The sequence below is a fragment of the Rattus norvegicus genome, chromosome 1, assembly GCF_036323735.1.
Source record: "Rattus norvegicus strain BN/NHsdMcwi chromosome 1, GRCr8, whole genome shotgun sequence".
Lineage (NCBI taxonomy): Eukaryota > Metazoa > Chordata > Mammalia > Rodentia > Muridae > Rattus > Rattus norvegicus.
Genome location: NC_086019.1, coordinates 190,938,110 through 190,952,404, shown reverse-complemented (window position 1 = coordinate 190,952,404; position 14,295 = coordinate 190,938,110). Strand labels below are relative to the sequence as shown.

Here is a 14,295-nt window from a genome sequence, read left to right as displayed (position 1 = left end):
CACAGTGCATGCAACTGTGGGCAAGGGCTTTCAATGCTCCACAAATGTCAATACTTACTTTCCTTTAAGAGCTATTTCACAGTGAGTTTCAGTCTCGCCTGGTCTACCTGACTAAAAATCACATAACAAACTCCCAAATAAACAACAACAACACAAACAACAAACAAAAACCATACAAAGTGTGTGTGTGCGTGCACCACATCTGGACATACTTGTGGAAGTCACAGAGCAACCTTGGCTGTCAGCCCATGCCTTCAGGGTCTCTGTGTTTGCTGTGGCAGATACAAGGTAGCTGGACCATGAGCTTCCGAGGATTTGTTTCTGCCATGAAAGTCATGAGATGACAGGCCAGGGCTTCCTCTCACACCTTTGTGTGGGTTCCAGGGATTGAACACAGACCTGTGTGCTTTCACAGCAAGCTCTATCCCCTCCATGCCGTCTCCCCAGCCCTAGCCACCTTTCCTTTCTTTGAGACAGGCTAATTTCTTTTTTTTTTTTTTAAATATGATTTATTTAATGTATGTGAGTACACTGTAGCTGTCTTCAGACACACCAGAAGAGGGCATCAGATTCCACTTCAGATGGTTGCGAGCCACCATGTGTTTGTTGGGATTTGAACTCAGGACCTCTGGAAGAGCAGTCAGTACTCTTAACCGCTGAGCCACCTCTCCAGCCCCCAGGCTGGTTTCATACTCGTGAGAACTGTCTGCCTCTGCTTCCCAAGTGCTGGTATTTAAAGAGTGCCCACCACTGCCAGCCCTCTAATTATGCATTGGTCTGCATTCCCAAGTGACCAATGATGTTCTCTTAGCCTTTGTATTTCTTTTATATTGAGCAATGTATAGTCAGCCTTTGTTTTAAGTTGAACTTTTTCCTCTCTTTTCTCCTCCCCCTTCTGACCTGTTATTTTCTTAAACGTTAAACTTTAGGGTTTGACCTTCACCCAAATACAGTTTTCCAGATCAAGAGCATCCTGGATTCTGCCACGATGACCTGAGGGCTGTGCCTCATGAGGTTTTTAGCAGTGAGGTGATAGAACACATCTGAAATCATAACAAATTTCTAGCCCTTCTGAGACAACTCAGCTGAGCTATTCTGATATCTAGGTTGATGTATTTTTCCCTACAACATCAACTAAAGATGGCCAATAAATGCTGAGCAACAATTCGGGGGTTTGCCACAGTCTGTGGGAAATGCATGCCATCCCCCTGGGGCCTTACCCTCAGGTCCGAGCAGGGTTTTCTCTTGTCTCCATTTGTGTCTTGTTCTTCAGCACAGATCCCTGCTGTTCTCAGGACTGCACATTTGGCAAAGCCACCCCCAACCCCCAGTAATCCCACGTACAAGTTTTACTAAATTGGATTCCCTGAGCCTCAGGAGGACTGAGATTTGATTAAAGGCCTTGCCTATTCTTTGTCTTTGTAAGGCTTCGTTCCAGTGTGGATTCGCTGATGCTAACGTGTGAGAAGTGTTGCTAAAGGTATTGTGCAGCCAAATTTCCCTCCCGAGTCAACACAAAGATATTTTATGGCTCTCCCATCAAAGGGAATAAAAGATAGTTTATCAGCCAGGAGGTGGTGGCGTACACCTTTAATGCCGGCACTCAGGGGGTGAAGGCAGGCAGATCTTTTTTTTTTTTTTTTTTTTTTTTTTTGGTTCTTTTTTTTGGAGCTGGGGACCGAACCCAGGGCCTTGCGCTTCCTAGGTAAGCGCTCTAGCACTGTGCTAAATCCCCAGCCCCAGGCAGGCAGATCTTTCTGTTCAAGGCCAGCCTGGTCTACAGAGTGACTTTTGGGATAACCAAGACAGAGAAACTCTGTTTCAAAACAAAAGCAAAAACAAACAAACAACAAAACAGTTCATCGTTGAGACTAATATAAGAAACAATGACCCAGAAATGCAGATCTGGGTTGCCCCCACACCATGTTCCAATTTAGTAACGGTTTGATAAAGTTTTTATGGTTATAGAACATGAGGAAGGCATAAATCAAGGATTCTAAGATTGTGCATGTGAGTGCATATGGGTCAGAGAAGAGTTTGAGTTTGTAGGGCTCTCTCCACCATCAGAGGGTCAGGCAGTACTTCACGTCATTGGGCTGGCCATCCACACTTTCTCCTGGATCTCACAGGCCTCAGGGCACTTTTCAAATCTTCCTGAGGAAAGAGGAGGTAGGCGGGGCTATGGGAAAGACCATCTCTGTTGAGATGTTACCTTAGAGGGTTGGTGGAAGCCAGCTAATTATTAAAGTAATGTATCCCAAGGGCTTCTCATGGCAGGCAGAAGGATGTAAGGCCAGACACAGAGGTGGGCCAACATTGGCTATTAAGAGGACTAAAGATAGCACAAGAGAATTTGACTGTTGATCTGCAATATTCCAACTCTCCACACACAAAATTCTGATCTTGTCAATCAGCCAGGCAGAATCTTTAACATAGATGTGGTTTTTTTTGTTTTTTTTTTTTGTTTTTGTTTTGTTTTTTTGTTTTTTTTGTTTTTTTTTTTTTGGGAAGGGGGGCATCGGTTCAGACCAGTATTTGCTCTTTGATCCCCATGTGATAAAGGTTTTGGGAGTGTTTTACTTGCTGGGTTTCTAACCTGTATTGTGTAAGAATTCTTCTGTACTAAGTGCTTACTACTGGATGTATTTGAGAAAGTTCTTTTCCATTTGTAGGTTAATGAGCATTTTATTACAAAAAGGCTTTTTTTTTTGTTTTTCATTTTATTTTGTGTGTGTATTAACATTTTCTTTCAGGTTATGTTTGTGTACCACATGCATGCAGTGCCCTAGAGGCTAGAAGAGGTCATGAAATTCCTTGGAACTAGAGTTACAAATGTTGTGAGCCACTGTGTGGGTGCGGGGAACTGAACCTGGGTCCTCTAAAAGAGGCATCAGTGCTTTTAACTACGGAGCCATCTTGAGAGCACCTTATCAAAGGCCTTTCTCTTCCCTTATCAGTTTTTATTGTTTTAAAAATGTTATTTTGGGCTGGGGAGATGGCTCAGCGGTTAAGAGCACTGACTGCTCTTCCAGAGGTCATGAGTTCAATTCCCAGCAACCACATGGTGGCTCACAACCATCTGTAATGGAATCTGATGGTTTCTACTGGTGTGTCTGAAGACAGCGACAGTGTGTTCACATACATAAAATAAATAAATCTTAAAAATGTTATTTTTATGTGTGAGTGTTTTGCCTGCATGCATGTATCTGTGTGCCCGGTGCTCATGGATGTGAGGAGAGGGTAATAGATCCCCTGTAGCTAGGACTCAGATGATCGCTGGCTTTCATGTGAGTGCTGGGAACTAAACCCAGGTCCTCTGGAAGAGCAGCCAGTGCTTTGAACTGCTGAGCCACCTCTGTTTTGTCTACTGTTTTGAGACAGAATCTTGTTTCATAGCTCTGACTGATCTGGAACTTGCTATGTAGCCCAGGCTGGTCTTGGGTTTGGTCTTGGAGTTTTCTATCTCTGCCTGAGTGCTAGGATTGCAGCATGAGCCACCTTGCTTGACCACCACTACGAGACTACTATTATTGGTACTGTTTCTTCTTCTTTCTTTATGTTTTAGTTTTCTCAGACACTGCCTCTGTTTGGCCTCAAAAATCAAGTATTTAGCTAACATTGGCCTTGAACATCTGATCTTCCTACTAACAGCTCCTGCATGCTGGCTGGCATTACAGTTCTATGCCACCATATCCATATAGAGCAGAAAAAGAAAAGGTTTTCATTAACCCTTTGTTCTAGTGATCTGTTGTGTGTCATGGGTTGATTTTTGCTGTTGCAGTTTTTGAGGCAGGGTCTCATGATGTAGCCCTCATTGGCCTAGAACTCACTCTGTAGACCAAGATGGCCTTGAACTCAAAGACATCATCAGCCCCTCCCTCCTGAGTGCTGGAATTAAAGGTGTGTGCAGGAATTGATTCCTATGTTTTGAACCTGTACTCCTGGGAGAAATTCCAGTTAGCCATGGTTTTCAACCTCTTTAGTATACTCTGTGCTTGTTTCTTTTTTTTGGGGGGGGGTACATTTTGCACATATACTCTCTTCCGTGTCTCTTCTTCCTTTCACCCTTCTATGTGTTTTATTTTGGGGGGGGAGGAGGTGTCGGGGGAGGGGAGGTGTTGAGGGGTGGATAGTATATGCTAAGAGGCCAGCTTACATTCTCATAACCTCCTCCTCCTCCTCCTCTTCTTCTTCCTCCTTCCTCCTCCTCCTCTTCCTCCTCCCCCTCCTTCTTCCTCCTCCCCCTCCTTCTTCTTCCTCCTCCCCCTTCCTCCCCTCCTCCTCCCTCCCCTCCTCCTCACTCCCCTCCTCCTCCCTCCCCTCCTCCTCACTCCCCTCCTCCTCCTCCTCCTGCTGCTGCATCTTTGGGAGGGTCTCACGTATCCCGGGCTTTGATATATGTAGCCGAGGATGACCTTAAGCACTGGATCCTGGGCTGAGCATGGTGGCACACACATTTAATGGCAGCACTCAGGAAGCGGAAGCAGATTTCTGTGAGTTTGAGGTCAGCCTGATCTACATAATGAGTTATAGGACAGCCAAGAACTGCATAGTGAGAACCTGTCTCAAAACAAAGAAGCAAACAAGCACTGTCCAAAGTTCCTGATCCTCCTGCTTCCCACTCCTGAGTGCCAGGATTGTAGGCTTGTGCCCATGCCTATTCTGTGCTGTGCTGATATCATTCTGCCAACACATTTACATCCCCAGCCATCCCACTGATTGAGAGAAACATTCTTCTGGTTTCTTTTACTTCTTTATCCATGATTTCCTTTATTCCTTCAAGGACTTCATAAGTAGTTAATTTCAAGTTTTTGTTTGGGAACCCAAAGCCCCCAATCCTGTGCTCCCTCAGGTACTTTATTTTATGTGAATAGAATATTTTGCTGGTTCTCTGTGTGATTCACATATTTTCACTGAAACCAGGTCACTTCTAATATTATTATGTAGGTAGAAAGAGAAGAAGGTGCCCAGGGCAAGGAGATCTAAGGAGATGAGGAGACAGGAGAGGAAAAGTCAAAAGAAACACTCTCCAGGCCTTTGCAGAGTCCGTGTGCTGGAATTCCCACATCTACAGAGTTTATTTACAACTCTAGCTTAGTCCTCAGTTTCTGCCTTTGCTAACCCTGAAGACCTGCTAGAGGTTCCAATTTATAATCTCCTCCAACATCATCTGAACGTACATCGTGACGTCGTGTATTAGACACTCATGTGCAGGGGGTAGAAGGATATTTCAAGGACATATTTTCCAGGAGTTGGAGGGAGGGCTCAGCAATTAAGAGCCCTGGATGGGTTGGGGATTTAGCTCAGTGGTAGAGCGCTTGCCTAGCGAGCACAAGGCCCTGGGTTCGGTCCCCAGCTCCGGAAAAAAAAAAAAAAAGCCCTGAATGTTCTTCCAGAGTTCCCAGGTTTGATTCCCAGGACCTACATGGTGACTAACAATTGTCTGTAACTTCAATTCCAGGGCCTCCAACTTTCCTTCTGGATTTCTTGGGCACTGCACACGCAGGATGCACAGATATACATGCAGACAAGACACTTAGACACATAAAACAAAAATAAAAATGGTGAAAAGGGACATATGTTTGTTCCAAGCTTCTTACTCATCTTTTCCTTCCCGTGTTGTTGGTGGTGGGTTTTTGTTTGTTTATTTATTTTGTTTTGTTTTGGTTTAGGGTGTGTGTGTGTGTGTGTGTGTGTGAATTATTTGTCTCAGCTATAATCTTTTCCCCAAGTGGCCATGCTTCTTCTCTCAGCTTACAATGTTTTCTAGGAACACCCCATGTCTAGCTGTTCTCCTTCTCTGGAAAGGCTGTGAGTCAGGTGAGACAAAGACATCATCAGCCTTGTAAAGCGACCCCTGTGGGTAACCTTTGTCCCGGAGGTAGAGGCAGGAGGATCAGAAGTTTAAGGTCATCTTCAGCGACATAGTGAGTTAAAGGCAAGTGTAGACTACATGAGATCCTGTCTCAACAGGACAAACCATGACTAGGCACTCTGGAGGCAGAGGCAGGCAGATGTCTGAGTTAGAGACCAGCCTGATCTACATAGGGAGTCCCAAGTCAACCAAAGCCATACAGTGAGACGCTGTCTCAAACAGCAATCTCACCAACGTGAGGAGGGACTGTGAGATGGCTCGGTGTGTAAGGCGCACTGCTAAGATGTGGATGCTCAGAAAATAAATAATTTAAGGTGGGGGGACTGGGAAGATGACTCAGCAGTTACGAGCAAGTACTGCTGCTGGAGAGGAACCAAGTTCAGTTCTGAGCACCTACACTGGGTGTCTCACAACTGCCTGTAACTCCATCTCCAGGGGGACTGGACAACCTTGTGCTCTGTGGGCACCAGTTCTCATTAATACATACACACACATAAGTAGATAAACAAATTAACAAAACTAAACAAAAGGTCAAGAAAGTAAAGAAGAAAGTGGCTGTGCTTGTTCGGGGCTTTGCTGTAGAGTTCCAGCGCTCTGCTGTGTCCTTCTTAGACTTCGCCGTGTTCTCGGCAGAGCTGGGGAAAGCCAGGCTCCACACAGCACGCATCCCCAAACTGTTAAGTGAATGCGGACTCTTTTTTCTTTAATTTAAAAAAAAAAAAAATTTGGGGTTGGGGATTTAGCTCAGTGGTAGAGCACTTGCCTAGCAAGCGCAAGGCCCTAGGTTCTGTCCCCAGCTCCGAAAAAAAGAAAAGAAAAAAAAAAAAACAAAAACAAAAAAAATATTTATTTTATGTATATGAGTACACCATTGCTGTCTTCAGACACACCAGAAGAGGGCATCGGATCCCATTACAGATGGTTGTGAGCCACCATGTGGTTGCTGGGAATTGAACTCAGAACCTCTGGAAGAGCAGTCAGTGCTCTTAACCACTGAGCCATCTCTCCAGCCCGAATGCAGATTTTCAATAGCTGCTTAAAATACTTTTTTTTTTAAAATTTTATACCTATGAGTGTTTTGCCTGTATGCATATATGTGTACCATGTCCATGCCTGGTACCCATGGAGGCCAGAAAAGGAACTTCAGATTGAGTTAGAATGATTCTGAGCCACTACGTGGGTGCTGGGAACCAAATCCAAGTCCAGAGCAGCAAATGCTCTTAACCATTGAACCATCTCTCTAGCCACCACCACCCTTCCTTTTGAGACCAGGGTCTGACTGTATAGCCTCTGCTGGCCTGGACCTGCAGGTGAATACAAGCTGCCTTGTGAGCACTAGGAACGGAACCAGAAAACAATTCCTCTTGATGGTTGAGCCATCTTTCCGGACCTACTACTTTTAATTGTAATAAAATGTACATAAGGGGTTGGAGAGATGGCTCAGTGGTTAAGAGCACTCGACTGCTCTTCCAGAGGTCCTGAGTTCAATTCCCAGCAACCACATGGTGGCTTACAACCATCTGTAAAGAGATCCGATGCCCTCTTCTGGTGTGTCTGAAGACAGCTACGTGTACTTATATATAATAAATGAATAAATCTTTAAAAAAATGTACATAAGATGTTATTATTACCACGTTTTATTATTTTTATTTATGTGTCTCTGTGTGTGGGTTTTTATGAAGGGGCCACAGAGGGTAAAGGTGTCAGATCCCTATAACAGGTGACTGTGAGGTGCCTGATGTGGGTGGGTGCTGGGATCAAACTCAGCTCCTTGGGAAGAGCAGTATGTGCACTTAACCATTGAGCCATCTCTCTAGCCCTAGCCACTTTTTTTTTTTTTTTTTTTTTGAGGCAGGATTTTGCTTTGTAGGTTAGACTTGGCACTGAACTTGTGAAACCCTCCTGCCTCAACCTTCAGAATTTGAGCTTAAAGGCACAAAACAATTCACCCAGTGCGGGTTTCACATTTCAAGCATATCATTCAGTAGTATTAAGGATACTTACTTGGTAGTGACTACAGACAATTGTTTCCACCACACATGTCCAAGATGTTTCACTGGGCAAAAGTAAAACTTCTGTTCTGTTCTTTATTTTGAGACAAGGCTTTGGCCTGTTGCCTTAGCTGGCCTGGAATTTGCTATATAGACCAGCTTGGCCTTAAAAAACACAGAAATTCGCTTGCTTCTGCCTCTGCCCAGCAAACATACAAGTTTGAATCCGTTAAGTAATAACTGGCAATCACCTGCTCTCTCCAGGCCTTAGCAGTCATCACTTTCTGACTCTGAGTTGGCTGTCACCTTACAACAGGGAAATAACAAGCTATTGTGGTGTGCAAGTCACATCAGTGGAGTTATATGTTATTGTCTAGTGCCTCTCACATAAGCTGCAGTCACTTTCTTATTACATTAGATAGCAGGAATCATTCACTACTGCTTTGTGCATCTTATGTTGCTGAAAACATACGCTATTTCCTTTCCACTGGCGAGTCATTCATTCCCCATTGTCTTCATGTCTTTATGTCTCATAGAGGTGGGGTTGTCTGTTATTTTCTTGTGCATTCCCTTTTGCTGTAGTCACACACTGTTGCCTTATGCAGTTCATGTCCATAGACTCACTGGCTATTGCATTGTGAACCTCATATAGGTGGAATCATTAAATATTTGTGTTTTGTATTTCGTATAGGGGGAACAACACTTTCTTATGTATCTCATTTTTCTGGAATATACCTTGTTTTGCCCCAGAGGACATTCCTCTTAAGCTCTGTGTCATGCCTGAAGTTTTCCTCAGAGTCACGAGAACACATTTGGGTCAGGGTTTGTGCCCAGAAAAGGAACTGTAGACCTTCTGAACACCCAACAATTTTCTTATGCATATTATGTTGGTGGAATTGTGCCTGATTGTCTCTTGTATCTAATAGAGGTGGAATAATTTGCTTATTGTTGTGTGCATATCGTATTGATGGAATTATATGCTATTTTCTTGTGCATCACGTATAGATAGAATCACTTGATTTTTTCTTTTTTAAATCTCATTGGCACATTTATATGCTGCTGTCCTGTGCATCTCACATCTGTGGAATCATACTCCATTAGTCTTACCCATCCCATATAGGCAGACTCATGTCTACTGTCTTATATATTTCATATAGATGGAGTCATACATCTTGGAGTCATTCATTTATTGTCTTGTGCATCTCAGGTTGGTAAAATCACAAGCAATTATTCCTTATACCACCAGTGGTGGGAAATATGCTATTATCTTGTCTAGCTCTTAAAAGTGGAACGTTCAAAATTGACTTGCGCATCACATGTGAGTGTGATCATACACTAGTACCTCATGCACCTGATAGAGAAGGGATCCTTTGCCGCTGTCTTCTGCACCTCATTTGGTGGAATCATTGCTACTGCCTTGCTCATTTCACAATGCTGGAATCTTGCAATAGTATTTTGTCCATGTCACGTTGGCAGAATCAAATGATATTGTCTTATGCACTTCAAAGAGGTGGAGTGACTAACCACTATCTTATGTACCATACATATTTTGAGTCACTTGCTATCGTGTTGTGCATGTTGTATCATGGAAACAGTATGCTATTGTCCTGTGCATCTCATGTGGGTCAAATCATATGATCCTGTCTTATTCATCTCCTGAATCCTTCCTAGCAGTTTTGTGCAAGACAGGTCTATAGAATCAAATGCTACTGTTTTGTTCATCTCGTAGAGATGACACAGAGGTAGCATCAAATGCTATTGTCTTGTGGTCTCATATAGGGGGATGTCATTCATTATTGTCCTGTGCATCTCATATAGGTGGAATAAATTTCTATTTAGTCTTCTTCTCATATATGTGAAGTCATGCACTACGGTCTTGTGCAGATCAAATAGTTTGAATCATTTGCTACAGTCTTGCGAATCTCACATATTTGAAAGAAGTTGTTATTGTCTTTTGGCTCTTCTTCCACCCCCACCTCCCGCCCAAGACAGGTTTTCTCTGTATAGTCCTGGCTGTTCTGGAACTCACTTTGTAGACTAGGCTTGCCTTGTTCTTACAATGGTGTAAGATTCCACTGAGATGCATGAGACAATAGCATCTCTCTTTTTTTTTTTTTTTGGTTCTATTTTTCGGAGCTGGGGACCGAACCCAGGGCCTTGCGCTTCCTAGGTAAGCGCTCTACCACTGAGCTAAATCCCCAGCCCCTCTTTTTTTTTTTTTTAAATGTCTGCTACGGTCCCTTTTTTTTTTTAATATTTTACTTATTTATTATATATGAGTACACTGTAGCTGTCTTCAGACACACCAGAAGAGGGCATCAGATCCCATTACAGATGGTTGTGAGCCACCATGTGGTTGCCGGGATTTGAACTCAGGACCTCGGGAAGAGCAGTCGGTGCTCTTAACCACTGAGCCATCTCTGCAGCCTGACAATAGCATCTCTTGAACTCAAGAGACCTGCCTGTCTCTGCCTCTCCAGTGCTAGGATTAGAGGCGTGCATTATCACCATCACCAGGATTGATTTTGGAGTCATATAGAGTTGGCATCTAATGCTCTTGTCTTGGTGCAGCTCAAAAAGTAGAATCGTTCACTATAGAACTTGTCATCTCACAGAGGTGGAACCAATCGAACATTGTTATCTTGCGCATCTCCTGTCAGTGGAATCATACACTATTTTCTTGTGCATCTCATAGAGTGGAATCATTCAGGTCTTAAATATCTCATATACATGCTTTTGTATCTCATACAGAATGAATCATTCATTTCTTATTGTCTTAATCATATACTCTCCCTTTTCTCCATTCGTGGTGGAATGCAATCATCTTGTGCAGTTCACATAGGCAGAATCACTAACTATTTCCTTGCGCATATCATCTAGTGGGATCCTGTTGTCTTGTACATCTTGTATAGGTGGAACCATTCACTTACTATCTTGTGCCTCACGTGTTGGAAGAACCACACACTATTGTCTTGTGCATCTCAGAGGTGAAATCATCTGCTCTGTTTCTGTTCATCTAGAGGGACCCATAAGCTATTGTTGTATGATCACATGAGCGGGATCATTCACTGTTGTCTTGTGCACCTCATGTAGGTGATATCGCTTACATTTGTCTTTTGTGTCATGCATACACTGTTGGGATCATTTGTTACGATCTTGCTTTTCTCGTACAGGTGCACTCGTATGCTATCGTCTCATGCATCTCATAGGACATGCACGTCACGTGCACCTCAGTGGACTCTTACACCATTGTCTTATACATCCCACAAAGTTTGAAGCATATGCTATTGTTTTATGCACATTATATATGTGTAATCATTTGCTTATTGTCTTGTGCATCTCAGGTTGGTGTCTTCATAAGCAATTGTCCTTCATATCACGCATTAGTGGAATCACATGCTGTTATCTTGTCTAGCTTACATAGGGATCCTTCACTATCATGCGATTTATCATGTACAGGTGGAACCACATGCTATTTTCTTGTGAAATTGTGATGATGGAACTATATGCTATTGTCTCAAGGGTCTCAAGAAGGTGGAGTCATCTTGTATAGATGTTTGCCATTGTCTTGTACATATCACACTGTTAGAATAACATGCTATTGTCTCGAGGGCCTCATGTAAGTGGACTCACATGCCACTGTCTTCGGCATCTCGCACTGTTGGCGTTGTACTTTCACACTGTGCATTCCATGTAGGTGGAATCATAAACTGCTGTCCTGTGTATCTCAGGGTTAGAGTCATTCTCGTGTTTACTCTATGCATCTCACGCAGAGAATCATTTGCTATTCTCCTGTACATATCATGTTGGTGGAATCATATGCTTTTTACCTCATGCATCTCCTATATGAGGGATCATATGCTATTGTCATATCTGTTTCATATACTTGGAACCATTTGCTGTTGTCTTTTGGTGACATGCATTTTATATTTCACTCAGCATAAAATGCCTTAATATGTAACCAAAGTTGATGTCCTTTAAATTCCTTGTCCTGCTGCCTCTACTTCACGGATGCTAGGATCACAGGCATGCAACATTGTACGTGGCTCCCCTTCCTCTTCAAAGTTGAATAATATTCCCTCATCTGTGGAGTGGACCACATTTGGATTAGCCATTCTAGGGATGTTGCCACTTTTGGCTCTTATGAATAATTTTGCTAGGAATATGGGTATACAAATGTCTCACGAAGACATTGTTTCAAATTTGGGGAATAATTTTATATCCAGAAGTGGAATTATAACCACATCATAATGCTATTTTTGTTGTTTTTCCTTTTTAGGAAAAGCCAGATTTTTTTCCTATAAGTTATACCATTTTATCTTCCTACCAACAATGTTCAACTGAAATTCCAATTTGTCCACGTATTTACCAACACTTGCTATTTTCTGATTTCTCCTTGGTAGCTGTAGTAATGGATACGAATGATACCTACCTCGTTTTTCTTTTTTTCTTTTTTACATCTTTTGAGAACTGTTCTGAACTAAGAGCAGTGGTACAAATGTTCTTTAGAGAACCATGTTTTACATATTTAATCCCAGCACACAGGAGACAGAGGATGGTGAATCTCTGTGTTCAAAGACACTTTCTGAGTACATAAGTGAGTTCCAGTCATCTGCACAGTGAGACCCTGCCCTCTCCCAAACCAAAACAAATGTTCTCCTTTAAAGGGAACAATCTTATCCCCAGGTCAACATGGTTATTATGGCTTATGCAGAATTAGATTTATTCATTTTGTTGTTGCTTGGTTTTGGAGGGCTCCCAGGCTGGCTTCGAACTCCTGATGCTCAGGCCTCCATCTCTTGAGTGCTGGGGTTACCGGACAGCACCGCCAGATTGAGGATGCGCCTGAGTTCCTGGCTCCGTGTCTTATGCTGTTTCAGGTAAGATCATATTCCCTCTAAAAGGTTAACAAAGTGAGAAGAGACGCTCCCGGTTGAACAACCTTGCAACTCTAGGGTCCTGGGCACTTAGGAACCTCTTAGGAGCCAAAGGCCAAGTGCAAGGTGTGTAGACCGTAAGCATTTAAGAGGGCAGAGAAGAGCAGAACCTATAATACTCTCAGCGAGGAGGAGTAAAGTCCCATACTTCCCAGAGGATCCCAAGACCTTCCCGGAAACCTGGGCGCGGCCGGGGAGTGCGAATGGCACCGGTGGGTCCCGAACATCAGAAAAGTGACTTTGGTGAGGTTCTGACCTTCCTGTGCTCTCTCGGGAGGGAGACCCTCAGATGTCCAAAACGGCTAGCACGACCTCTTTCGCCCGTTGCTAGTTTTATCACCTCCTCACGAGTTACCTCCTCCTCTTGGCCCCTAGGGTGAATTCTTTTTTTGGTTCGGCCTGACTCAGGCCGGGGAGTAGCCAGCAAGTCTCTCCACTCCCATGTTCACCCCGCATGCGCGTCTGGACGGACTGGGGCGGGGCCGTAGCGGGCGCGCGCGCGCGCGCGGGTCCCGCCCCTCGCCGCGCCGCCCATGACGTCACGGGGCGCCGGTCTCCGCCCGGCTGCAAGCGGTGAGAGCTAGTGGCGAACGGACTGAAGCCGCTCGGGAAGGGATGCGGGTGTCGAGATATTTCTGGAGGGGGCTTTGGGGAGGACGGGAGGCCCAGATGCACCAGCCGCTACTGCCCTTTAGGCTCTGCTCTCCCTCCTCCTACCCTCCCCCTTGCAGAAATGCCGGGACGTGGGGCCACGTAGAGGCCGAGCATATGTGACACCTGTGTTTCCCAGTGGCTTCCACACTTTACCACGCTCTCCCCCCACACCTTATACTGATCTCCTGCCTTCCAGATGTATATTTTCATCAGTCTATCGCTTCTTGCCTGGAATAGGGTACTCGGAAGTTGAAGACGGATTTTAGACCACTTATATATTAGAGTCCCTGAGCTACAGTATTTTTTCTACTGGCTTCTGGTCTTAAGGATCAGTATGACACCTATAAAAAGAAAAGAGCTGGACGTCTGTTGAATTCCTGCGTGGCCAAGTTCCGAGCAAACTGGTGCCCAGTCGAATCCTCATTTGGTGTTCTTAGAATTTCCTTTCTCGCCATCCTAACCTCACGGACAACCAACTGGCTTGGTTGCACTTAGCACCACCCATCCTATCTGACTAGTTAGCTTACCTCCAAAGTAGGAACTCTGAACCCAGATACTTCCGGTGTGGATTCTGTCTTGGTTGCCAAAGCCTAACCCCAGATGAACTGCTTCCTCTTTGTCCAGCTGAGAATTCGATGTCCCATTTGCTAGTACAGAACGCTCTTCCCTGCTTCTCCTTTGGATATTTCAGAAACGAAAGAAAGCCTTTTTTAGTTGTAAGGAGGGGGACTTTTGGAGTATAGAGTCTTGGATTTTGGTCCTGGCTCTGCCACTTTCTGTGTGTCCTTGAGCAAATTCATTGTCTTCTAGCTTTAGCTTACCTTTGCATAACATGGGT

At 44.1% G+C, this 14,295-nt stretch overlaps 1 protein-coding gene and 1 long non-coding RNA gene across 18 annotated transcripts in view; one reads left to right on the top strand and one right to left on the bottom strand.

Moving 5' to 3' along the window:
- The window catches only part of Tmem219 (transmembrane protein 219), a 38,323-nt gene that overhangs the window by 12,640 nt on the left and 11,388 nt on the right, over window positions 1–14,295 (top strand). For 11 of the 17 annotated variants that reach the window (XM_063263306.1, XM_063263304.1, XM_063263297.1 and 8 more), the window contains one exon: window positions 12,620–12,746. In XM_063263306.1, the coding sequence (XP_063119376.1) occupies window positions 12,706–12,746 (41 nt within the window). In that variant the 5' untranslated portion in view covers window positions 12,620–12,705. Of the gene's footprint in view, window positions 1–7,405; window positions 12,747–13,178; window positions 13,377–14,295 lie in introns of those variants that run through there. The other 6 variants (NM_001400629.1, NM_001400628.1, XM_063263309.1 and 3 more) reach the window with 5 other exon arrangements.
- LOC108349643 (uncharacterized) lies at window positions 12,563–13,197 on the bottom strand. The gene is made up of 2 exons (XR_001836000.3): window positions 13,060–13,197; window positions 12,563–12,763 (listed from the first exon to the last, which is right to left on the bottom strand). It is a non-coding gene; the product is annotated as an uncharacterized LOC108349643 (long non-coding RNA).